Source organism: Budorcas taxicolor, chromosome 23 (assembly GCF_023091745.1).
Source record: "Budorcas taxicolor isolate Tak-1 chromosome 23, Takin1.1, whole genome shotgun sequence".
In the NCBI taxonomy this organism is placed as follows: domain Eukaryota; kingdom Metazoa; phylum Chordata; class Mammalia; order Artiodactyla; family Bovidae; genus Budorcas; species Budorcas taxicolor.
This window is the reverse complement of record NC_068932.1, coordinates 21,260,846-21,285,060: the sequence shown is the minus strand read 5'-3', so window position 1 is coordinate 21,285,060 and position 24,215 is coordinate 21,260,846. Positions and strand designations below refer to the sequence as shown.

The following is a 24,215-nucleotide window of genomic DNA, read 5'->3' as shown; positions in this document are numbered from 1 at the left end:
GCTGCAGACCTGGCCAGGCACACAAGAGGAGTCACAGTGAGGAGGGCATGGGAAAGAGAGGCTCTTTTCTACCAGCGATGGGAGACTTGGAGGCATCAGCACACAATCAGAACCAGAGTCCCCACTGAAAAGGCCCTGACTCAAAGGCCCTTGGGACCACTGAGGGGTTGATGGCAGCCCTGCTCTGAGGTCCTTTGAAAGGGTAAGAAGGTGGTAGAGGGTTGCCACAGCCAGGCAACCTGAGGAAGCCTGGGGCTAGAGTGCCTCCCACCCACTCTCTCATCCTGTTGGCCCCCTTTTCCTTATCACTTAGGAGAGACTCGGCTCTGTTCCAGACCAGCAGCCTAGAGCAGTGGGCTGGAGAGAAGAGATGCTGCTGAGCTGGAGCGGCCCAGCGGCGGAAGGGAAAGTGGGTGATAAATTTAAATAACCAGCTTGACTTGGCAGCTTGCTGAGTTGTGATGCAGTGAAATTAAAATCTCGGCAGAACTTGCAAACACTACCCAGAAAAATCCGTCTCCCTCTCTGGTTCCATGATGGAAGGCGGGGAGGGGAGGCATTCGGGCCAAGCCCCAGCCTCCAGCAGCCACCCTTGCTTGCAATGTGATTAGCTGTGTCCTGGCCCACTGGGCTCCACTCTCCCCTCCAAACAATAGTCCAGGTTCCTCTCGCTTCTCAGTCCTGACCTTGTGGAACAGCTGCATCAAGTGGCTGGTGAAGTTTGAAATCAGCCTCTAGTGCCAGGAGGTGGCAGGAATATCAATAAGGTTGGCTTGTCGGGTTGGGCTAGGGCTTCCTGAGCTGTTTCCTTAGGACTCACTTGCAGAGGTTTACAGCCTCAGCTGCCTGTCCCCTGGGAGGAAGAGGAGCTGGGGGTTTAGTTTGGGATATGGGAGGTGAAGAGGGCTCCTCAAACACCTGAGCACATTCAAGCCAGACTGTGGCCACAGGATGCCCTCTCTCACCCAGAGCACACACCTGGCCAGAATCACCTGCTGGAAAGCTCCAACCCTTTCCGCCCCCACCAAAGCCCTTCATACTCTCCAACCAAATAAAATCATAAAGAATCTTAGGGAGGAATTTTTTCAAATACACCAAAAGCCATTCCTGTATCCAAGCTGTGCTTGGAACCCAGTTCTAGATACCAACATCCTTCTAGAAAAACTCACCTGAAATCTACCTCTCTGATGTCCGCTTTCTTTACATCACTGCTCACTACTACCCACAAACTCCTGGCCTGAAGGCCAACCTGGTGGACCTAACTCCTGAGATGGTCCAGGAAACCTCTGGGCACTGCCCTGTTTCTCACCTTGACAGTACCTCCAGCAAATTCTGTTCGTCCCCATAATAAACACATCATGAATCATTCATCTTTAATAGATTATGCAAATTAGGAGGACATAAAATCAACAAAGATCAATAACTGCAGCCATTTAATTGCCAGCAAAAACACTTTAAGAATGAGCATAATCTGTAGCCCTTTCTTGGGTAATGGCACCATTAATCCAAACCTTGGATCTTGGCCTAAGTGTAGAAAAATCATTCCCTGCCCCCTTACCTCCTCCCATCACCCCTCCCCCACTTCTCTACACACTTCTCTCTTTTTGGTAATTTCCAGTTTCTGAGCGAGTTTCCCCGTCATTACCACTGGTGAACAGCTCCGAATGTTAATGGTTCTGCTTTTGTTACTCCTCGCTTGATTGAAATGTCGCATACAGATTGAGATGTTAGTGCTAACTTGCCACCTGGGAATGTCAAGCTGGGTCTGAAATGAACTTTTCTCACACTTGGATCCAGATGGATCAGCCGGAGATGTTCCCAGGCTGAGCTGGGACTGTTCCAGGGCCATGGGGGGGAGGGGGGCGGGGGGATGCTCAAGGTGGAGGCACTTTTCTGCACCAGCCTGAGTTCTGCTGTAGGAACCCTGCCCCAGAGAGCCTTCTCTCCGCTCCAGGAAGCCTCTACCTTCTGGATGGTGGCCCTGGGCCCAGGGAAGCATAGCTGGGGTTAGAGAAGGCTCCTGGGCTCTGATTTGCTGCTGCCTTAGGGTGGGCCACCTTTAAGAAGTGACCACTGTAACTCTCAGCAGGTCAGAAGAAACGTGACCCATCCTAGGCCATCGCTCTTCTTTGGGTCGGAACGCCCACAGCTCAGAGAGCTTCTGTACTGGACGATGGACTGTCTCCTGCTGAGGGCCAGTGGGTCCTGTGCTGTGTCCTGACCCAGATTTTGGTTGTCACTCCCAAAAGCCTGTCCAGAACTCAAACTCTGACTGCCTGGCCTAAGAGCTCAACTCTCTCCAGGCCAGGAACAGTGGGACTGGGACACCCCTTAGGGAGAATATGGAACAGCAAGCAACAGGGATCTCCCAAGTCCCCAGGTGGAGGATGGTGGCCGCTTGCAGCCCGTCTCAGACCGGAGGCGCGTTCAGAACAGCTCCAAGTTGGAACCTGTCCTCCAGTGGGGCCAAGCCCGCTCCCTATCTCTGCTGCTGGCTGCTTACAGCTGGGCTGCCAGGTCCCCATGCCACCTCCGCTCGCCTTGCTCGGCAAGTAATGCCTCAGCGTCTCCCAATCCCCACCGAGACCCTTCTCAGCCATTCTCTCTCCCAAGGAACAAACGGCACATTGGCTTTATTGTCTTCAGAATAATTAGGTGAATTTTAATAACACCTCGATGTGTGTCTCTCCCACTTGGGCACTTTCCTGGCCCGGAAACCCTTTTCTGCAGTGCCAGCCCGCAGCTCGGAGGCCAGGAGTGTCATCAGCTGGGCCCTCCACTGCGCCGCACCTCAGCCTTCTTCCCCTCTAGCTGCCTCTGCTGCTCTTCATCCACCTGGATTAGGTGCCCTGCCCCCTGCATGGAGGGACGGGACCCTGCCTGGCCTTGAAATCAAGCCTTGGTCTCAATGATGTCTCTGAGAAGCTGGAGAAGGGCTGAACTAATTGAGCTTATCTATTACCACAGAACCGGATGCCATGCCCTGAAGCCCAAAGCCACAATTTTGGCACTCCCGGGCCGCCCAGAGGAGAGGGACACAGGTCCTCCAGGGGACTTGGGGACACGGGAGTGTGGAGGCTCAACACTGAATGGGCACTCAGGCTCCATTCTTGCTGGCCTAGCTTATTTACCCTCCTTCTCCCATGCACATCCTAGCGAGAGGCTCATAATTCTCACCGCCTTGGTAGAGGCAAGAAAAAAAGGCACAGAAAGAGGCAAAAGGATGGGCAGAACCAGCTATAACCCCTTCTGGCTTTGACCTTTCCAGGCTGCAGCACACAGAGAGCCTGCCCATGGTGTTTTCTCCCACATCTGTACACATCTGTTGAGGAAGTGCCCTGGCTTTTGGAGACTTGCTCTTTCTACAGAGATCATGGCAGTGAGCCCACTTGTCACACTGGGCCCCAGATGGCATAGGCTGAGGCGCCCCCACTGAAAGCAGTTTCCCCACCCTCCTGCAAGCCCCCTTACCGGTCACAACAGGGTATGTCTGCGTGCCTGACACGTTGCTGCCCAGCTCGGGGTTGGTGGATGCAGATAGACTCGACTTGACTTCATCAAGCCCAGGGGTCAGGGCTGGGAGGGAGTACTCATTCCCCTGGGAGGAGAAAGAAAAGAGACAGCTCGCTATTGACGCACACATGCGGAGAGAGGCCTTGGTGTGCAGATGGGGAGGAGGGACGGGGAGCCCTCCCAGATGGGGTGGAAGGAGCTGGCCAGGCAGAGGGCGGGGAGGGTGGGAGGGGTGGGCTCAAGGGATGATGCAGAGTTGTGTCTGGGGGGAGGCAGACCTGACTCTGGGAAGTTGAGGGGCAGCCCATCCATTCTTGGTGGGTATTCAAGCACCCTTGACCTCTCTGTAGCCTCTCCTGCTTAAGACCCCAAGGGCGAGGGGTAGCAGTGGGAAACCCCCTGGTAAGAGGCCAGGGCTATTTTCAGGTGCCTGGGGGTAGGGAGTCTCAGGGAGGGGAGATGAACCCTAATGTGATGGCAGAGGCAGGAGCTGGGGGGAAGGGCCTAGTGGGGCCTCCAGCCTGGCACTGCTGAGCCGCTGATCGGGTGCTGGCGCCCCTTTTTAAAAAACAAACAAAGACAGCCTCACGGGCCCCTCGCTCTCTGCCTGTGCACTGGGGTATGAAATTGGGGAGGGGGAGAGTCCACATGGCTAACAGAAGGGTGGGAGGGGGCCAGTCATTGACTCTGAAAGGGTGTCCTGCCTGAAACACTCCGGTAATTGCCTTTTTATTGCAGCTACTGCCAAGCCAGACCCCAGAGCTGGGCCGACCAGGAGCCCGCACAAAGCAGGAAAAGTTGCTCTGATTAATATTACGTTAAATTAAAACTGATTTTCTGCGCTTTCGGGTCCGTTTTTTTCTCTTCCGCTTCCTGGCCCCCCCCAGAGGACCCCCTCCCCTCCTTGGCTGGACAGGATTGCCTCGTCATTTCCAATTCCTTCTCGTATTGATCTTCCTGTAGAAATCAGTTTTGTAATTAGCTGCAAATTAGGCCTTCTACTGGGGGTGAAGCTGCCCCCTGATTTATCACCAGAGTAATTCGCTGTGATCGGAGAGAAATTAAAATGAACTCAATTAGGCTTCGGATTTGCTTTATGGGCCCTGCTCTGAGTTTCAGGGGGAAAAATGACTGTGCTGGTGTTTAATAGTCTAATGAAAGTAAATAAAGGTTATTCATTGTAATACAGCCGGGGACTCGGGGAGGGTGCACCAAGCCGCCCGCCTCGGCCGGCTCCTCCTTTGTTGGTTTATGGCTCAGGGCACCTTAAAAAGACTTTTGATTTTTGTTTTATGAAGACAAACAGCTTATGGGATAAAAGGACGGGCGGGGAGAAAGGCGAATGGCTGAGAGCTGTTGGAGTCCCAAGTAGAACTGTGCTGTGCAGTCTGTGCGGCTGTGCGTGTGCATTGCGTGCGGGTGTGTGCTGAGTGTGCAAACATGGCAGGCTGTGTTGTGCTCGCTGTGGGCCTGGCCCGGGCCGTAGTGTGGGGAGAATGTGTGTGTGCTCCCGTGTCGGAGCATGCACGCACGGCAGGGGGCAGGGGGCTATCCTATCTTCTGGGTGAAGGCAGGCATGGAGGGGTGCTGACTTGGTGATCTTGGGGAGGGCACAGCAACTGGCTGATGGGCTGTGGGAGGGTGGGGAGGGAGCAGGTGGGTGGTAGATCGTCTGTGAACACATGCACACAGGTAAATGTCAGGAGTTAGGAGATGTGTTTTGTGTATTATGCTGGGGTATTCTGGGTTGTTCTGCATCTGTGGGAAGTACTGGGTCTGAGGGGTGGGCTGTCAGCCTGTCTGGGGTCATGATGGACAGCCGGGTGAGGGAGTAGGAGGCAGGCACTGGGCTCTCTTCCTGACACCTCCTGGGGCAAGAAGAGCATCCAGGCTTCCTCAGACTTTCTGTAGGACTCTAGGGGCATTTAGGCAAGGGGTGTTCCTGAATCCCCTATGCCAGGAGCAGGGCTGGAATGCACGGCTGGAAGTGACCTGTCAGGTTTTCTGTCTAGAGACAGGGAACCTGAGGATGGGGCTGAAACTGAGAGGGGGTAAGACTCGCCTACGGCTATGCTTGCACCCAGAACTCACGCCTTCTAACTGCCACATACCATGATGATTTTCTCAGCTTTGTCATAATGTCCTCGTGTGAGGGTGCTTACAGGGCACACACACGGCACACCTACAGGCAGCACATGTGATGCTGGGTGTGTGCCTGGCCGACCTGCGAGCACGGGCTCCAGAAGCCTTGCTCTGCCCAGTCCCTCTCTCTTCTCCAAGCAGAGAGCTCCTTCCTCACCTGCTCTGATTTGATGTGCTCTGATGCCTGGAAGACGTCAGGGTAGGAAGGACGCTCAAAGACCCGATCCAAAGCTTCCAGCTGCTGCTGGGTAAAGGTGTCGGCCCGCAAGTGCTTCCGCAAACTGTCCACGCCACTCTGGGAGTCTCCATTGGGGACTGAGCCCTCGGACACATCTGGAGGACACAGGGACACTCGGGGCGTGAGCGCAGGTGAGCAGAGGCACAGAGCAAAGCAGTGGGCAAAGGGGGTGGGCACTTGGCTGGGCCCCCGGGGCTCTGCACCGCTTCTAGGACTCCTACACCCAGTTTTGAGGCTTGAGGGGCTGACCCAGGGGCTGGCCATGCATCAGAGTCCTGACTGAGGGAGCCAGCGCCCCAGAACGACCTGGGAAGACAAAGGGAAGTTGTCACAGCTTGGGGTGGGGGTGGGAAGGACTAGGCAGAGGTGGGGGAGCCAGAGGGGCTCCTGGGCACCATCTCCTCAGGACCTGTCTCCCCTGAACCCCTCCTGTGCCTCAGCCCTTGGTCAGCCTGGGAGGAGGAGCTGGTTGTCTCAGGCCAGCATTACTGAGCCTGTGGAGAATTGAACTTGGCTCTGAGATGAATTTCAGTTCCACTGACTCCAAGGGTGGAAAATCATCAAATCTCCGAGGCTGAGTGTAACACAGAGACTGGGTGAAGTAATTAACTTCACCACCGAGGGAGGAGGGACTCGGGGCCCAGCGGAGGCACTCTTCTTACGTTGGGCCAGGCCTGAGACTGGAGCAGGAGGAAGGCAGGTGGCAGGGAGCCAGGAAATGCGACTCAGGCAGAGACTGAAGCCCAGGTCCTTGCAGATGCTGCTGTGCTCTGAGGCAACCCCTCCTCAGCTTCTGTCCTTGACCTGGGCTCTGGCTAAACTCTGTCAGAGGCCTGCTCCTTGGCCATTTGGTTCCTCCTGCCATCTCCACAGAGAGCTGAGACCCACCCCAGGTCTGAAACACCAGGACAGCGCCACAGAGCGCCCACTCCCGGCGCCTCCCGCCACTCGGCTACCCCTGCCTCCCTGGCCCTGCCCTCTCCATCTGACCCACGCGGGTTTTCAGAGAGCACAGTGGGTCAAGCGCCTGCTCTGCCCGCATTCCCCGAACCCCTGCCCCGCCACTCCCCGGCCCAAAGCTGGGTCCTTGCAGCCACCGCTTGGCCTCTCCTTTGCTTCCCTCACCCTGAAACCAGCTGGGGAGTCTTGGGCCTGGGGCCAGCCATGCTGGAGGCCCCAGGGTGTTCCTCTGGGACTGTTATATATATCAGTTTATAGGTGATTATACGATATGATATAATCAATATTGCATTATATACAGTAACACCATACAGTATCATTCAGGAGACCATAGAAAATATTACATATTGATTAACCTCAACCTGCAACCATCGTCTCTTGCTGGTCTCCCAGATGTAGCAAGGGGATCTGCTTTCCTAATGGGACTTCCTGTCTTCACTCCATCCTGGAGGGGGTGGGAAAGCAAAGAAAGTGTGTTGTGTGTGTGTGTGTGTGTGTGTGTGTGTGTGTGAAAGAGAGAGAAATGGAGACCAGGATGATGTCTGAGGTGGACAGACAGACACAGGGACAGCATGAATGATATTTCTATATTCCCTATGTTCCTAAGGCCACAAAACTTGTTGTCGTGTTTTTTCTGTGTAAGCCTCTGGAATGCTTTTCTGTGTTAGAGGGAGTGTGTGCTTCTCTCTATCTGAGTTAGATGGTGACATATTTATTTTCCCCTTTTGTGTATCTTCTGTGTATATGCATGCATTTGTACACATATACACACAAGAACCTTTCTGAACAGGTGTGTGTGTACGGGTGTGACTGCACAGGGAGCGTGAGCCCACATCCCTATGTTTCTCCTGTGCCTCTTCTCTTTCAAGGATGTGCCATCATCCTAAGGCCATCCCTTGGAGCTATCAATATTTGCATGTTTCATTGTGTCTAATCCTCTGTTGCTGGAGTCCTACCTTTGTGGGAAGCCTTTCTGTCAGGGCACAGGGAGACAGTGAGTGTCTTTGTGTGTGGTTACTCCAGTGTCACCAATGGGTCCTGGGGAGTCACGTGCATTTGTCTGTGAACACAGCCTCACATGCTATATGCATAGGTGTGTGCTATGTGCAGTGAGACTCATACTATGCCTCTCTGTAGATTTGTGTATATGCCTGTGTGTGGCTTGGCTCAGCCCGTGTGTGTGTGTGTATGTGTGTGTGTGTATGTAGGGGCTAAACTGAAGCTTTGTCCTTAGGTCACTGGCTGGAGGAGTCTCTTTTCCTTCATTTATTCAGGGGCCCTTCAGATCTTGACAAATCTGTCACTCTAAATTTGCGAGAGATTATGGTGCTCTCTCCCCAGCCCGCAGAGAGGTGATATATGATATCTGCTGCCCCTATTGATTGCCTGATCTGGTGGCAGAGGCCGGCGAAATGAACTTGAAATGAACATCATGCCTCAACTCATTGTGCGTATAATACACTACTTAATCCCACATTTTTCAGCCGCTATGGAATTCAATTGATCAATCATGTTCCACTGATAGTACTGTTTTAGGGGTTATTGCTGCTCCCTCCACTCACTGACCTTTTTATTTATTTATTTTTTTTCGTATACTCAGGCCCTGGTGATAAGACAGGTTACAGAGGCAGCCACAGAAAGGGGAGGGAGGAAAGGTGAAAGGAAGGCTGCTCCTGGAAGAGGTGGCGGGGAGACTGGGAAGGAGAAGGGGAGAGGGAAGGGGGGTGGGGTGGGGAAGAGACAGAAGGTGCCAGAAGGGCAGAAAAGCAAACCAGGGTGATGGAGCCATGAGGCTGCCAAAGGCTTGAGGAGACCCCCCAAAGGAGAAGGAAGGTGACAGGGAGTGGGAAAGGCAGCAGTCGGGATGAATGGCGGAGGAGCACAAAGACACTTGTGGGGAACAGGGTGGGAAGTCACAGGGGCAGGGAGAGGACAGTGGCATCACTGGTGGGGGACAGGGAGGCAGTGCCCCCCCGGGTCAGCCCGTGGGCCCACAGGCTCTCCCCAGAGACCAGGGTGGTACCCTTCCCTCGGCTAGAGAAGGGAGGCTGGAGCAAAGGCAGGAGGAAGGGTGGGGAAGGGAGGCAGGCAAGGAGGCCTGGACTCAGAGGTCCAAGGAGGAGGAAGCTCAGTGAAGGAGGAAAGCCAGAGGCAGAGACAGGGCAGAAAGAAAGAGAGGAAGAAAGGGAAGAAGCTTCCCGCAGCAGATGCCTAGAGAAGCACAGGCTGTGCTGAGGGCATTTGCCCACTTGCCGTAGGAATGAGCCCAGTGGGCTCTGCTTTCCTGGAAGCCCGGGGATCCAGATGAGGAGCACAGTCCAGGACCCGGGTGGGGGTGGGGCTGGAGGGTAGAGGGCAGAGGAGGAAAGAAGAAGAGTGTAGAGGAAGAACAGAGACCGTGGAAGAAGAGAATTGAAAAGGAAGAGAACACGAAACCGTTGCCAGTGCCTCCCGCTGGCGGGGATGCATCCTCAGGACGCGGAGAAAGAGGGCCCAGGTGGGCCTTCCCAAGGGTGGAGTCTCAGAGGTGGCATCGGGGGAGGGGTGGGGTTGGGCTAGGAGACACTGCCAGGCCCAGGCACTGGAGAGCTCTCTGGGGCGAACATGGAGGAAGAGGCAGAAGCAAGTCTTAATCTGGGCTGAAGAGTGAGCAAGAAGGAAAGTAATTAGCATCCACCTCACCAAGGAGCCAGGCTGGGAGTTCCCCATGGGCAGGAACCATGACTAGTGCATCTCTATAGCTACAGTGCCAGGCACGGCGCTGGGCACAGAGTTGGTACTCAATGAAGGAATGAATGAATGAGGCTCTCCTGAGTAGCATTCAAAGCCAGACCCCTGGCAGAAGGTCTCTGAACCAGCCACCTGGTTGACTTGGCATCCCAAGACATCCAGTCACTTGTCAGGCAAGTCCCATGCAGCCCCAGGTGTCAGAGGATGTGAGAAGCCCACAGCAGGCCCCTGCACTGACTCACACACATTCTTCACCCGCTCCACTGCTTGTTAACTTCCAATAGCATCAACTCTGGTCCATGGAGGCCCTTCCCACTCACACCAATACCTTCCTGCCCGCCTACAGTACCTCTGTCCAAGAAACAGAGCACGCCGTGTTCCCAGTTAAGAGTGAAACTTGACCTCAGAGCTGCAGATGTCATCTAAGGCAGCCGGCAGAGGCTGCTTGAGAACAGGGCCCAGAGATGGCCCTTACGTTGGACTCCCCACACCACGGCTTTGGTCACAAGGTGTGAGATAAAGCAGGTCTACCTGCTCATTTCTGGTTCCAGGGAAGCCCTTCCCTAGATGACACAGTGGGCCCTCAGCCTTCATCTTGATGGGAAAACCAGCCCAAGCCTTGTCAGGGCTCCAAGAGGAGGGCAGGAGTATGATGCCACACGTTCTGGGCTTTCTGGAGCAATTCTGATTTCCAATATCCTTTCCCACTCTCAGGCCCCACTTTCAGATTGAAGTTGGAAAATGTGGTTGCTGAAGGTTTAGTAACCTTGCCCCCTCCCCCGAGGGGACACCCTGCACTTGTTGGTCTCAGTATGTGGAGGGTTCAGCCCTGTTTTGCTGTCCCTGCTCAGCCACCATCCATTAGCAGCTCACAGCACCGAGAGCTTGTTCCATTTAACCCACCATCTAATCCTCCCAACAACCTGCAAGGTAGATGCTGCGATATCTCTTTTAAAGATAAGGATGGGACTTCTCTGGTAGTCCAGTGGTGAAGAATCCATCTGCCAATGCAGAGGACACGAACGAGTTCGATCCCTGGTCCAGGAAGATGTCACTTGCCGCAGGGAGACTAAGCCTGTGAGCCACAACTACTGAGCCTGCACCCTAGAGTCGGTGCTCAGCAACAAGAGAAGCCAGCTCAATGAGAAGCCCACGCACCACAATCAGAGAAAGCTTGCAAGCAGCAGCAACAAAGATCCAGGACAGCCAAAAATAAAAACACTTTTTAAAAAAGGAAACTGAGGCAGAGAGGTTAAGTGGCTTATCCAAGGCCATGCAGCTGGTAAATGAGTTGGGATTTGAATTCGGGTCTGTTTGAACCCAGAGCCTGCCCTCCACATCATTTCATTCTGTTGCCCGGGTTCCAAACCCAGGAGACCCAGCTGAGGGGCCCCTGACCCCATCCAGGCCGCTGTGTCCCTCCCAGGATCCCCCCTTTCCTGATTGGCACCCTCCCTACACTGAAGCTACAGCCTATGAGCTGCTGAGCCCAGACTGTACGAAGAATGATGAGGGGACACTTGGTCCAAACTCCCCATTTTAAGGTAATAAAAACCAGCAGGGTGGGCGGTGAAGTGGGGGAAGGGAGGTGACTAGTCCAGGGTCACACTACGAGGCAGCAGAACTGGAGCCCATTCCAAGTGCCGTGTCCACTCTGGCATGAGCCATAGCGTATCTGAAGGAGAGTGAGTTCCCGTAAGTCGTTTCCAGAATGAGGCAGCATATAAATAAATTAATTAAACAAACTGCTGAGTTAAAACTTTGACGCAGATTATTCTTTCAAAGGGAACAAAGGCTTGTATTGTCTTCTCTGACCGCTTCATATTTGCCTAGCAGTTAACAAAAAGCTTTCGTAGACCTTATGTTATTTGGGCTTCCTAACTACTCTCTAGGAGAAGGCAACAGTAACCCACTCCAGTGTTCTTGCCTGGAGAATCCCAGGGAGGGGGGAGTCTGGTGGGCTGCCGTCTATGGGGTCGCACAGGGTCGGACAAGACTGAAGCGACTTAGCAGCAGCAACTACTCTCTAAGATAGCTAGGGATTATAAGCCCCTTTTTACTGGTGGCTCAGATGGTAGAGAATCTGCCTGCAATGTGGAAGACCTGGGTTTGGAAGATCCTCTGGAGAAGGGAAAGTGTATCCACTCTAGCATTCTTGCCTGGAGAATTCCATGGAAGGAGGAGCCTGGTGGGCTACTCCATGGGGTCGCAAAGAGCCGGACACGACTGAGCAACTTTCACTTTTTACTCGTGAGGAAACTAAGGTTCAGAGTACCTGAAGTGCAGGTTAAACGAGGGTAAATGGCTAGATCAAGGGCATATCTACCAGGCTCTACCAGGGAGCCTGGCACACGAAAGTCCCTGTGGACAGTTGTGGCCTGAGCAGCAACGAGTAGCAGTATCTGCCGGTCCAGCCCACATGCAGGGCTCCAGCAGTGGGGCCCTGAGCTCCATGCCAAAGAAGAGAATTGTAAGACCAAAGATTACCTTGACCAGGAGAGCCACCCACAGGGTAACAGTGATTACTCCCTGATCATGAGCAAATGCTTTACTTCTCATGTAAGTTTTTCCATATGATCCAGGCTTTATACAAGAAGCACATACCACTTTGAGAATCATTAATAAAAATGACTTTTACTCCTCAACAAAAAAGGTGTTATCTCCTCATTCACTTAGCCTTGTCACTCCCCATCCATTCCTGGACTGCCTGGGAGCACAGCCCTACCTCCCGCCCCTCTGGTCCCAGGCCAGATCCCTCTGACTGGCCAACCATGAATAGGGCTAGCCAGTGAGGTCTCAGAATCTTTGGGAGGAGGGCAGGCACTGATCACAGAATAAAATTATGCCATTTCTTTGGTTAGAAAGCACCAAGGTTCATCAAGGTCAATGTGGAATGAACAGGGGCTGTCCACTGAACCCAAGGAAGTAGGAATCAGGCATTTGAGAGGAATTCTTTTAAAGTATAGCAAAGATGTATATTAATTTCAAATTAACCCAAATATACCTGTCTACCCATCTATAGGGAAACTGACAACATCAGGGCTTCCACATACACGCATTAATCCATTCAATTTTATGAAGTATTTACTATCACTATTCTCATTTTTTCAGATGAGAGGCAAAAATTATTTGTTCAACATCTCCCAACTAGAAAGTAGCCAAAGGCTGGATTTGAACTCAGGAAAGTCTGACTCTAAGGCTCTCTCCACTCTATCAGATTTGCTTTCCTTGTCAAAGATCATCATCGCAGCCATTTACTGAGCACTAACTGTGTATGAGGCAGGCTCCACGTGCTTTCCACACATTATCCCTAATCCCCCACAGAACACTTGCAGAAGAGATACCATTAGTCCAATGTTACAAATGGAGAAATAAGCTAAAGGAGAGTAAAAAACATGTGTGTGATCACACAGCTAACAAGAAGCAAGCTCAGGGAAAATAAGCCTTACTTCACCTGCAGACTAAAAATGACCTGGAAAAGTGATACAGGAGAAAAAGAGGAAAATGTGGAGGAAGTGGGGACACTAAGCGATGGACCTGGCCTCTAGGGGCTTTGGGGAGCAGGAGCGATCAGGGGTACTGGGTCCAGGTGGGGGCTCTTTGCTGCATCCCATTCTGACTGGTGGCCTCTACCCTGCTCTCTCTGCCTTAGCTCCTCTCACACCACCTTCTTCCTCTGCGGGGTTCAGCCCCAGGCCTCCCCCAGTCTCCCCAGCTGCCAGTTGTTGCAGTTTCAAACTCAATTGTTCTCCTCCGTACTGAGGCAAATGGAGTCATTAATTACCTTCTATCGGCTGGGCTGAGTTCAGAACGCGATCAATATCCCCGCTTGTCATTCAGGGCAGCCCGCCTGTGCAGCCCTGGCCCCACCCCCACGGCGGCCAGGACCAGAGGTCTGGGCTGCCACCCTGGCCTCCCCTCTGATGGAGGGCCCGGAGAGAAGTCAGAGATGCCGAAGAGCCAGGCTGCTCTCCACACTGGGAGAAGAGTGGGGATTCAGAGAATGGAGAGGCAAGTGGAAGGAGGAAGGAAAAGGAAGGGGGTGAGGGGGTGAGGAGAGAAGGGCAGGAGACCAGAAAGGAAGGAGAGAGCAGGAGAGTGGAGCGCCACATGCTGGGAGGGGCTGACGTAAATAAACACTGTCCAGGAACCACGGCCTCGCATCCTTATATTAATACTAGACAATCCGTGGGACTGCCCTGGCCAGGCAGCCCAAGCCAAGTTCAAGGGGAAAGCGTAAAGAAGCCCTTGGAAACCTGGCCCGAAGCTTTGGCTCTGAGCAACACCAGCTTCTGCCCAGCCTTCCAGCCCTGGCAAACCTGCTAACTGTGACCAGGCTCTGCTTCTCAACACTCCATGTGTTCAGGACAGGGTGGAAGACGGGGGTGGCTACCTGCCTGCCTGACCTCAGTCTTACTGTGCCAATTTACACCCATGTGTCTCTGGGGACACGAACTACATTTGTGGTCCTAACATAATACTGGACTAGAAGTAACATCTCCTGGGCTGAAATTCTAGTTTTGTCCCTTACCTGCTATATGTCCTTGGCCAAGTCTCTCGAGATTTTCTAGACTGTTTCCTCAGATGAACACCAGAGGGTTGCTAACTGCTACCTCAGAAGGATTCACTTCTCTGTTCTCTGTGTTCCAACAAACATCTATCCAAACCTCTATTGTAGAAATAATAATAACTAAAATCGATCCAATTCCTATTATGGTACCAGACACTAAGCCTAACATAGTCCAATGATTTAATCCTTACAATAACAGCAGCTAACATTAAGTGCTTACTATATATTGGGCACTCATCTAAGAAGTTTACATATATTAACTCATTTCATTTTCACCAGAACTTAAGCAGGAAGCTTCTATTATTATCTCCATTTTGTAGGTGAGGAAATGGAAATGCAGAGGTTCAGGAACTTTCCTAAGGTTACACAGCTAACTAGTGAAGGAGGAGGCAGAAGCAACCCAGGCGACATGCCTCTGGCAGCTGAGCTCATAACCTGGAGAAACTGAGAGCTAGCGAGGTTGGGTAACTTGCTCTGAAGCACTCGTTCCAGACAGTAAGTGGCAGAGTCAAATTTAGAATCCATATGTACTTAAGGTTTTTTTTTTTTTGATGTTTGTTTTCTTCACTAAACTGTGACTATTTTAAAGCCAGGAACCCATCTTTTTTCATTTTTGTAAATCTAGCCCAGAGCCTGACACATAGTAGCTAATAAAAGAATGTTGGCTGCTTTGTAGTATAGAATTCCAAAAGCAAAGATTGATTCTTTCTTTACTTGCCTTACAGTTTACCTTTAGAAGGAGCATAGGACTTTGCTACTCTGAATTCAGTGTTATCACATTTTATAGCTAGAAAGTATCATGGAGATAATTTAATCTGATGTCTTCTTATAGATTAAAAAAAAAAAAAGAGGCTCAGAAAGGTTGAGTGATTTCCGCATGTCACACAGCTAGTTATCCTTAGGATAGGAATGAAAGCTCTTAGTCTTATGCCCTTTTCCAGTATTCCAGGCTGCTTAATTCTGATCAAGAAAGAGGAAACTGATAAAAGGGAAGCACTGGGGATTTGGGAAGAAAAGAACCATGTCTAGAACTGACAGTGGCAAAAGAAGAGGACTAGGGCAGAATCCAACTAGAGGAGAGCAAACTGCTATGCCTTGCGGGAAAGAATGGCTGTGTGCACCCACAGCAAGAGATTCTAGAGGGGAATATAATTCCATGAGGACAGGATGCTCTAAAAATGAAATTCCACTGCCACAAGCTCAAATAATCAACCTGACAAAGTAAAGAGAGTGGGAGTGGGGGAGGGGTGGGAAGAGAGGGCGTTTAAGGGAAATCATTGTTGCTGCACACGAATGAGCTTTAAAATATGAGGAGCCTAGATTTTAAAAGGACATGTACACAGAACAGTGGAAGATTATGCAACCATTAAAAAAATCATGTTTTCAAAGAATATTTAATGATATGTGAAAATGGTCCTATATAATGTTAAGTAAAAAAAGTGAGTTGTAAGCTGTATATACAGGATCATTCCAATTTTGATAAAAAGTATACATATATATTAATATATATAATTATATGTAATATAACAAATTATATACACACAGGAGACAAAAAGACTGTAAAGAATATGCCAAAATTCTAACAGTTGTTATCTCTTGGTGATGTGATTATGGGTAATTTTTTTAAAAAATTACTGTATCTTCTGAATATTTTTACAATGAGCATATATTACACTTAGTATCAGACAAGTTATTTTTTTTTTCTTATAAAGGACAGGAGGGAGGAGGGGACCCTAACCAGGGATAGATAGGAGAGTAGCAGGAGCCTGTCAGGAAGACAAAAGCTCAGAACAAGCTGAAACAACAAAAAGGGCCTTGGCAACCATGTTTGAAGAAAGAACAAAAAGGAAGGCAGGCTTAGGCTCAGTGCTCAGGAAAGGAGGTAATTCTGAGAGAAACGAAAGAGAAGGCAGAACTTCTCAACCCCTGGCTTGACTTTGTCTTCTCCATCAAAGAAAAGAATCCTCAAAATGAGACCAGCAGGAGACGCCTAGTCAGGTGGGAGCCAGGTGGGTAACTCTTAACCATTTCAACTGGGTTACCTCTCCCAGGCTCAAATAACTCAAATATCAGGACCTCAGGTGGGGCAGGGTGGTGGGGTGAGGTGGACAGGATCCTAAATTTTTTGTTGATAATCCTTGAGCAGTCACAATGAAAGGGCAAGGCAGTGACAAGATCAATGCCATAGCAAAAAAGGGGGAAAGGTAAGCTTATGCAAACAACACTCTAATACATTTACTATTAGGGTCTGGAAATCTTTAGAATAAATTATCATGCAGGGGCTTCCCAGGTGGCCCTAGTGGTAAAGAACCTGCCTACCAATGCAGGAGATGTAAGAGTCACGGGTTCAATCCCTGGGCTGGGAAGATCCCCTGGAGGAGGGCACGGCAACCCACTCCCAGTATTCTTGCCTGGAGAATCCCACGGACAGAGAAGCCTGGTGGGCTACGGTCCATAGGGTATCAAGAGGTCAGACATGACTGAAGCGACTTAGCACAGCACACACAGCACATCGTGCAGTTAATCTGTGGGCATTAGAAAAGAGGGAGACCATGGAGACTGCATCCATTCACCAAGAGTAGGTTGTAGCACCCTAACTAGTTATCATTATTTAGGTCAAATGCCAGCCCCACCACGACTTCTTCCATGGCCCTGGTGAGAAGCTACTGACTCCCTCTTTCTTGACATTTATCATTTGCACTTTATACTTTGATCATAGATCTATCACAATCTGCTTGTATAATGGTGTGCACTATCTATCTATCTCCCTACTAGACTAGAAGGTTTTTGAGGTCAAGGACAGCATCCTTCCTGTTTACCTTTGTTAAGTCAGTTCTGTTATGCTTTATCCATAGCAGACATTCAATCTGCTCATCAACTTATATTGGATTTTTTTAACTGATTGAGAAAACACTGCAGATATAGTAAATGTTAACATTTCACAGAAAATTTTTCTAACTTTATGAACAAGATGAAGAACAGCGAAATGGCTGACGGTTGTTGGGCTCAATAGTTCCTAAAGCAGCCAGGAGGGACAGTTCCACTGGTGTGCTTTGTGGCTTTCCTTTATTTTAAAGGAAAATAACTTAAAAAAAAAAAAGCTACTTGGATGATGACATAGAAGACATCCTTAAGGTCTTATTCGGGTGAAATTAAGAGCCCAAACCAACAAGATGAAATTCAACAGGGATAAATGGAATGCCCTATGTTTAGGTTTTTAAAAAATCAATTACACAAGTGCAGAATGGGGTAGACCTGGCTTGATAGCAATTGATGTGAAAAAGATCTCGAGGTTTTAGTTGACCACGAACTCAATATGAGCTTCAGTCTGACACGGCTGCTAAAAAATCGAATGTAATCTTAGGCTACATTATGGATGTAGACTCTCCAGATGGACAATGGCAAGGGTTCTACTGTACTTGGCTTTGGCTAGACTGTCTCTAGAGTTCAGTGTTCATTTAAGAGGGACTTTAACGGTCAAGAATGAATTCAGAGATGGATAACCAGGATGGTGAAGGACCTCCCTTAAGTGCAGGGACCACACCACGTGAGAAATTGAAATCCACCCAGGGCTCAGCCAAGTGTCTTTTCAGATGCTCATTAAACCAGATGGAATGAATGGAAGGGAGGGAGGAGGGGGAGAGAGAAGGACTGTCGAATGGAGATCTTGTCCTCCATTCTATGTGGTAAGTGTTCTTATCTGTTCTAAAAATGAAGAAACAGATGCAGAGAGATTATGTAATCAGCCAAAGGTCCCAAAGCAAGCAAGAAGCGGAGATGAAGCCCACATCCAGACATCAAGATCCAAGTCCCATGCTCTCCCCTTACCACCACACTGACTCAGTACAAAGGCCATGTCACTACCAGTGACAACTGTCCATCTGGGTCTTGTGTCCAGGCAGGGGCCGTGACCTGTCAGGAAGAACTGCTGCTGTGGAGAGTTTTATGTGCACAGCAGATAAGACCAGATGACCTTTAGGAATCTGACTCCTCCTTGTCACCACTCTCAGCCCAGCCACTGGCCTCCCTCCATGGGAGAGACAGCCCTAGGGACAGCCTCTCCATATTTCAGCCATTTCCAGCTTCAAGTTCCATTTCCTGCCTGCTCTTCTAGCCACTTGCCTGGATTCCTACTGAAAGCTCAGCCGCGTGGCTCAGCGTTGAATTAACAGCTTATCGTCTGATCTAGGCAAGCCTTGCCTCCCCAAAGACTGTGAGTGCTGTGAGGTACACATCTTGGATATTTGCTTCTCTTAAACATCCTAACACAGTGGGAACTTCTGCCCATAGAGATCCCCAAAGAGGTCAGTGAAAGCTTTCTCAGTATCCCACAGACTCTCAGTTCTCTGAAACTGTTTGTGGGAAATATGCCTGTGGACAGAGGGATGGACTGAATGATCATTTAGGGAGAAGGGGGATATATGGAGGAGACCTAGAACCCCAGAGAATGATACCGGTACAGTTACTTTTCCTGTTTTGAAGAAGTTAGCCTCCAGTTTGGAGAAAAGTGCACAGGCTCCCGCTGCCAACACACTGCCAGCATGGTGTGTGTGACCTCCAGTGAAGAAGCAGGAGGGTGAGCAGGTGGGGGAAGGGGAGCAAACAGGTAGTGGAAGAGAGAACAGCTGCAGAGAGGAAGAGGAGGGGTGAGTTTTGGGTGGATTTGGGTGAATTCCCCAGAGTGATCAACGTTCCTGGCCAAGAGTATGCGCTGTGCCTTCCTGCTGACTGTGGGCAGAGGCTGGGGCTCTGGGCTCACTGGCCACTGGTAGGGAAGGAGGGCTGGCTGGGGTTCTGTCTGGGTGGGACCTGAGGCCTCCTTCAGTCCTGTTTGGGCTCTCAGGAGGGCTGGGGCCTTCTGCCTGGGGCCGGGCTCCAGCTGCGGCCAGAATCAGTTAGAAACCTCTCTGGAGCCAGAAGGGAAGGGGGCTTTGTTAGCTCAAAGGACACAAGCAAGGCGAAAAATTACATACCAGGCCGCTCTAAGTATGCTTGTTTAGAGAAACTGCTTGCATTTATGAAGTCTTTGGTGCGGAAAGCAGGGTTGCAAATGACTGCATCAGAGCGACAGTAAAGGCCATTAATTTCCTGTTATGTTTTCCTGTGTTGGGGGCTTTATTAATTTAATTTTACACTGTTGAACAACAACGAGAGCTGACACTGCCACACCGCCACGGCTGGGGTTTTCTTTTTGTGTGTGTAGCAAGGCTTTGCCTGACATGCAAATCAACGCTATTACCGGAACCAATAAAGATGTGCGGAGGCAAGAGGGGAGGGATGAGGATGGGAAGGGAGGGAGAAGGGGAGAAAGGAGGAGAGAAAGGGCAAAAGCCATCCCTGGGCAGGTCTCCTGGCTTCCCAGAGCATCCTCCTCAATCAGCGATTTCTAGCCACCCTTCCCCTTCCCTTGTACCCCCTCCTCCTTGACTTCCTGCCTTCAGATGACTCCATCTCTGTTGTCTTTCTCTGTCCCAGCTCCTGGAAGAACTTGAGTAGGGACATGGAGCTCCCAGGAAGAGGTGTGTGTGTGTGTGTGGCGGGGGGGTGGTAGGCTTCTCCTCCTGCCCATTCTCAGCCCAGGCATGTCAAGGAAGCACAGGGACAAGAGACTGGAGGTTGCCCTCTGTCCCCTCCACCGCTCCCCAGCCAGAGCTAAGGCCTTTGCTATATAGTTCCCTTTCCAGTCATTTTTCTTCACACTCCCCTTTCCTCTAAAGCTAAGGATTCTGGCCTACTTACATATTATTAGTGAACACACACATGAACCCATGTGCTTGTGCACATGATGAAGAGTCTAGGAAGTGACTCCAGCTTGCTTGTAAGTCCCTCTGAGCACTCTTATAGCCTACCTGGTCAACCATTTATTTCCTTTGAATTCCCAGAAAAAATACTGTCTCTGATTGTTTCTCCTTAAGAGATTCTTAACTTTCTCCTTCAGAGCTGTCTTCAGTAGCCACGAGGTATTGCATTGGTCTAGACCAAGTTGCCAAAGAAAAATGGATCGCCAGTATCCAAAATACAGGCAGGTTCCTGGGAGACCACTTTTTGGTCCCTTTTCTTCCCAGGACCTCAAGATCACCCACACTGCCCTTCTCCCAGAGCTGCTTCCATAAGCTGCTTGCCCCAGTGGTCCACACTGTATAAGTGATGGAGATAGGGGTGGGGAAGTAAGAGGGCAGGGAAGCTCCCAGGGACCCTCCTACCAAACACTTATCTGCATCCCTCATCGCAGGCTCTCCTGTCTGCTGGGGCTGAGAGGGATCTGTGAAAGCCAGAGAGAGGGAGAAAGAGAGTCCGTGCATCTTGCCCTCTGTCACTGGCTTGCTCGCACTCCTGCCTGCACTTTCTGCTTTGGGAGCTGTCTGGCAGACTTGGAGAGGCTGTTGGACAAACTCCAGCTCTCCCCAGGAGGAAAGCATAAACTTCATAAACTGCATTTACTTTAATGCAGGTTCCTGGGGCTGCTTTCCTCCAGCTTTTCTTTCCTCCCCTTGTCTGTTCTGTCTCGATCACATTTTTTCTCTGCCCTGTGTGCAGACCACACACACACGCGTGCGCACACACACACACACACAATGTGGCTAGTGCTCCTGAAAAAGCTGAAGTCTGGGCAGGAGGACAAGCATGCATGTTGTAAAAGCTCTGTCTGAAGGAGAAAGCCTCAGCCTAGCCCCAGAGAGACCCTGTGAGGTGCCCACATGCCTGTCTCCAGTGGAAATGAGCACAAAGGGTGCTTTGAGGCAAGCGGGCAGGCACCCCAGGGGAGGGAGGGATGCTGACATTTCGCTGGGACGGCCAAATCAGGAGCCACCTGAAGGCTGGGCCACAGGCTCCGAGGCAGGGAGGGAGAGAAGGCGAGGCCTCCACGCAGGTTGAGGTCTGTGAGGCCTCCCTTGTCTAGGGCTGTCAAGGTCAGCAGGTTTGGGTTCACCGAAGGGTCAGGATGGTTTGAATTACTGGCTCTGCAGCAACTCTGCTCTGAGGCTCGTGATCAGTCTCTCAGCCCTCCCCCAACCCTCCTGGCAGAATGGGGAGGGTCCCGGAGACCCCTACTGGCCACCAGGGCCCTGAGGAAGGCAAGTGATGGCAGAGTGGAGGTGGGGGGGAGGCTTCCCTGGGCCCCAGCGCCCCTCTGGTGCAGACACCCATGGTTGGGAGTTTATTGGGACCCATTCCTCTTGCAGGCGGCAGGGCTGGGTCTCCCAGGATGCCTTTTCCCTGACCCTTTTTCTGAAGGATCTTCTAGGACCCTTCCCTTCTCATCTGCCCGTGGGCCTGCAGAGGAGATGGTGCCTGGAGGAGGCAAGCCTTCCTGCAGAAGGGCCTGAGGAGCAGCCTCAGAGCCCAGCTCTTCCCTCCATGGCCCCGCCTGAGGGAGAAGGGCAGAGCTGAGGCAGCGGAATTCTTGCTTGGTGCCCTTGCCCATGCGGGAAGGAGGACAATGCCTACCTGCACGGCTTGAAGGGAGTTGCCGAGTGAAGACAAGGGGGTGAAGACATTCTGACAAGGTGGGTGTGCATACACAGACGTGGGGGTGGGAGGACCCAAGGCCTCTGCCCAGTGCCCGTACTGCACTCCTGCCACCCCAGTTTCCAGTGGTGGAGGGTTGCACACAGCCCCTCCAATGCGAGTCTGTGCATTCTCTCCTGGGGAGTGGGGTCAACCCATCCATTCTGACTTTTTTGGCACTCTACCGAAAAAAAATACATGTTTTTGTGCTAAACCTTAACATATTTCCTCAAACAACGAAATGTAACTCTTCATCCACAGCAGCATGAACTGGCTGGGAAACTAAGGTGGTTAATGACTCAGCTGCATTCGCTGGTATAATCGCAGGTATTTATGTACAAATTCATGCACCTACGTCAGCTACACACAGTCATGGCTAAACCCTGGTTCCTCCCTACTGAAAAAGGTATGTTCAGGTGTACACGGGGCCCAAGGCAAAGGTCTTAATAAAACCTTTAAACCTACCCCTGTATAATGACCTGGCTGGTGTTCAACAGGCTCGTAGCCAACATTACCCTGAGAGTTTAGCTAAAATATGTGATCCAACTACTATAGAAAAATTCCCACCTCAGGTATGAACGGTCTAATCTCCAAGGTTACTAGCAAGATATAATCATAACAATGAATGTGTGTTCAGAAGTGGATTTTTGGGGGGCGTGTGTGTTTTAGTGAATGCTGACCTTTGGCCCTTAGTTTGCTCTTGGGCTGGATGGACAGCAGCCAGGTTTTGAATATTTGTTGGAAAATGAACATAGGCTGAGCTGCTGAGCTTTGTTCACGCAAGGTAAGGTCAGGTACCTGTCTGGACGGGTGATTCCCTCTATGGAGATCTGGTTTCTGAACTTTCAGAGGACCTGGCTCCTGGGGGCTCAGAGTCTGTGACCTGTGCTAGGTAGCAGGCAGTGTGTGTGAAATCCTATCATTCCAGCAATGATCCACAGAAGCATTTTCCTTATAGAAACTCAAGCTCTGCTTGACTTCCCTCTGCCAATCTACTGTCTTCCTGCAGTGCCTGGTCGGGGCCTGGAGGAGAGGAAAAGCCAAAAAGGCCCTGCCACGCCCACGATGTAAGCTCACTTCAGAGGTGTGAGAGCCCACAACCCGTGGGTCCATGCTCCTGGGGGGTCTTCTCTAAGAAGGAGCTGGATGGCTGGGTTTGGCTGTGATTTTAAGGGTTTCATGGCAAAAAGACATAACTGCGCCCAAGTACCGAGTTTAGGTTAAGGAATCAGTGCAACCTCCTTTTGTTTACCCAACATAGCGCAACCTCACCTTGCCTTCTAGGCCCTCTCAGCTCTGCAGACTCAGCAAAACATCCTAAGATCTTTTCATGAAGGGAGCACTCAGATCCCTCTCTGCTTTCGCCAGCCCCCGGCCTCTGGACCAAAAGGTCAGAGAGAACTGGCCCTGTGGGCCCCAGAGAACTGACTCCTGCCTCTGCCTCTAAATGTCCACCCATGCAAACCTGCCACAGAGAACTCACCTGCTGACCCCCTCAACAGGACTGCAGGTCCAGGCCATGGACACCCAAAGAACCAGAGCCTGGCATCTGGCCAGGGGCAGTCTCTCCTCTCTCCTGGGGTCCTCCTCGCCTGCCTTTTCTGACACCAGCACTCCTCCCACTGCCCCTCCAGAAAGACAGCGGGGAAGGGAGCCGGGTGACCAGGGCATGCCTGGTTTACATTAATGAGATACACCGACGGTAATCCAGCCATGGAGGCGGCCTACAAAAGGAGGTGATCGCGGGCGGCCAGGAGCAGAGCGGCTCAGGTAATTGGTTTATCTATCTGGAAGCAGGGGGAGCAATCTCAGCACAGACAGACTAGCAGTAAAGTCTCTTCCTTAAGGCTATTTCCTTTGTCTTTTCAATTGCTTGCACATCCATGTGAGAGAGGGAGAGAGTGTTAAAGAGAGAGGGAGAGGGAGAAATGTTAATTTGTGAATTAATGGCTTTTCTCAGCGGAATTGTAAATTCAAATGTCACCTCACACGGTGACACCACGGCTGGTCTGCTGAAGAAGCAATGATAAGATCCCCCACCTCCCTCGGTGCCCCTCCCTCCCCAAAGATAGCTGCGGAGTGGAACATGCTACTTTTAATTTGCAATAACAACACAACAGAGGTATGCAGTAATGACTGCCTTCTTCTCCCCTCCTCCTGGCTTCTTGCACCCCCCCCCAGTCCAGCTGGCTCCCCACTTCCTCCCTCCCACCCCTGTGCTCTTCTGAAACAACACCTCACCTCACCCTGGCTCACCCCCCAACCCCACCCCACCCAGGCCCTGATCACATGGAGGGGTGTGCCTTTGGAATTGACGATGCTGCAACCCTCTCTTCTCCTTCAATAATCAGGGAATTAATGACCCTGAAGTTAAAGTGAGGCTGATACCGAGGCCCTGCCCAGCGTTGGGAAAAAGCCTTCATTGTTTTCAAGCAGGAGGCGGGCAGCAGAGAGGGAGATTCATGGATGGAGATTGAATATGCAATTTTCTTTCACCTTGCCAAGAGCTGCCCCTGGGCTGTGCCTGGCCTAAATTTTTCCTTTTACCATCTC

The 24,215-nt window shown here is 51.1% G+C and overlaps 1 protein-coding gene across 1 annotated transcript in view; it reads right to left on the bottom strand.

The window, feature by feature from the left end:
* Window positions 1–24,215, bottom strand: part of PAX2 (paired box 2) — an 83,002-nt gene that overhangs the window by 13,819 nt on the left and 44,968 nt on the right. The window contains exons 8-9 of the mRNA XM_052660894.1: window positions 5,813–5,988; window positions 3,472–3,598 (exon numbers count right to left, since the gene is read on the bottom strand). Of these exons, the coding sequence (XP_052516854.1) occupies window positions 3,472–3,598; window positions 5,813–5,988 (303 nt within the window). The remainder of the gene's footprint in view (window positions 1–3,471; window positions 3,599–5,812; window positions 5,989–24,215) is intronic.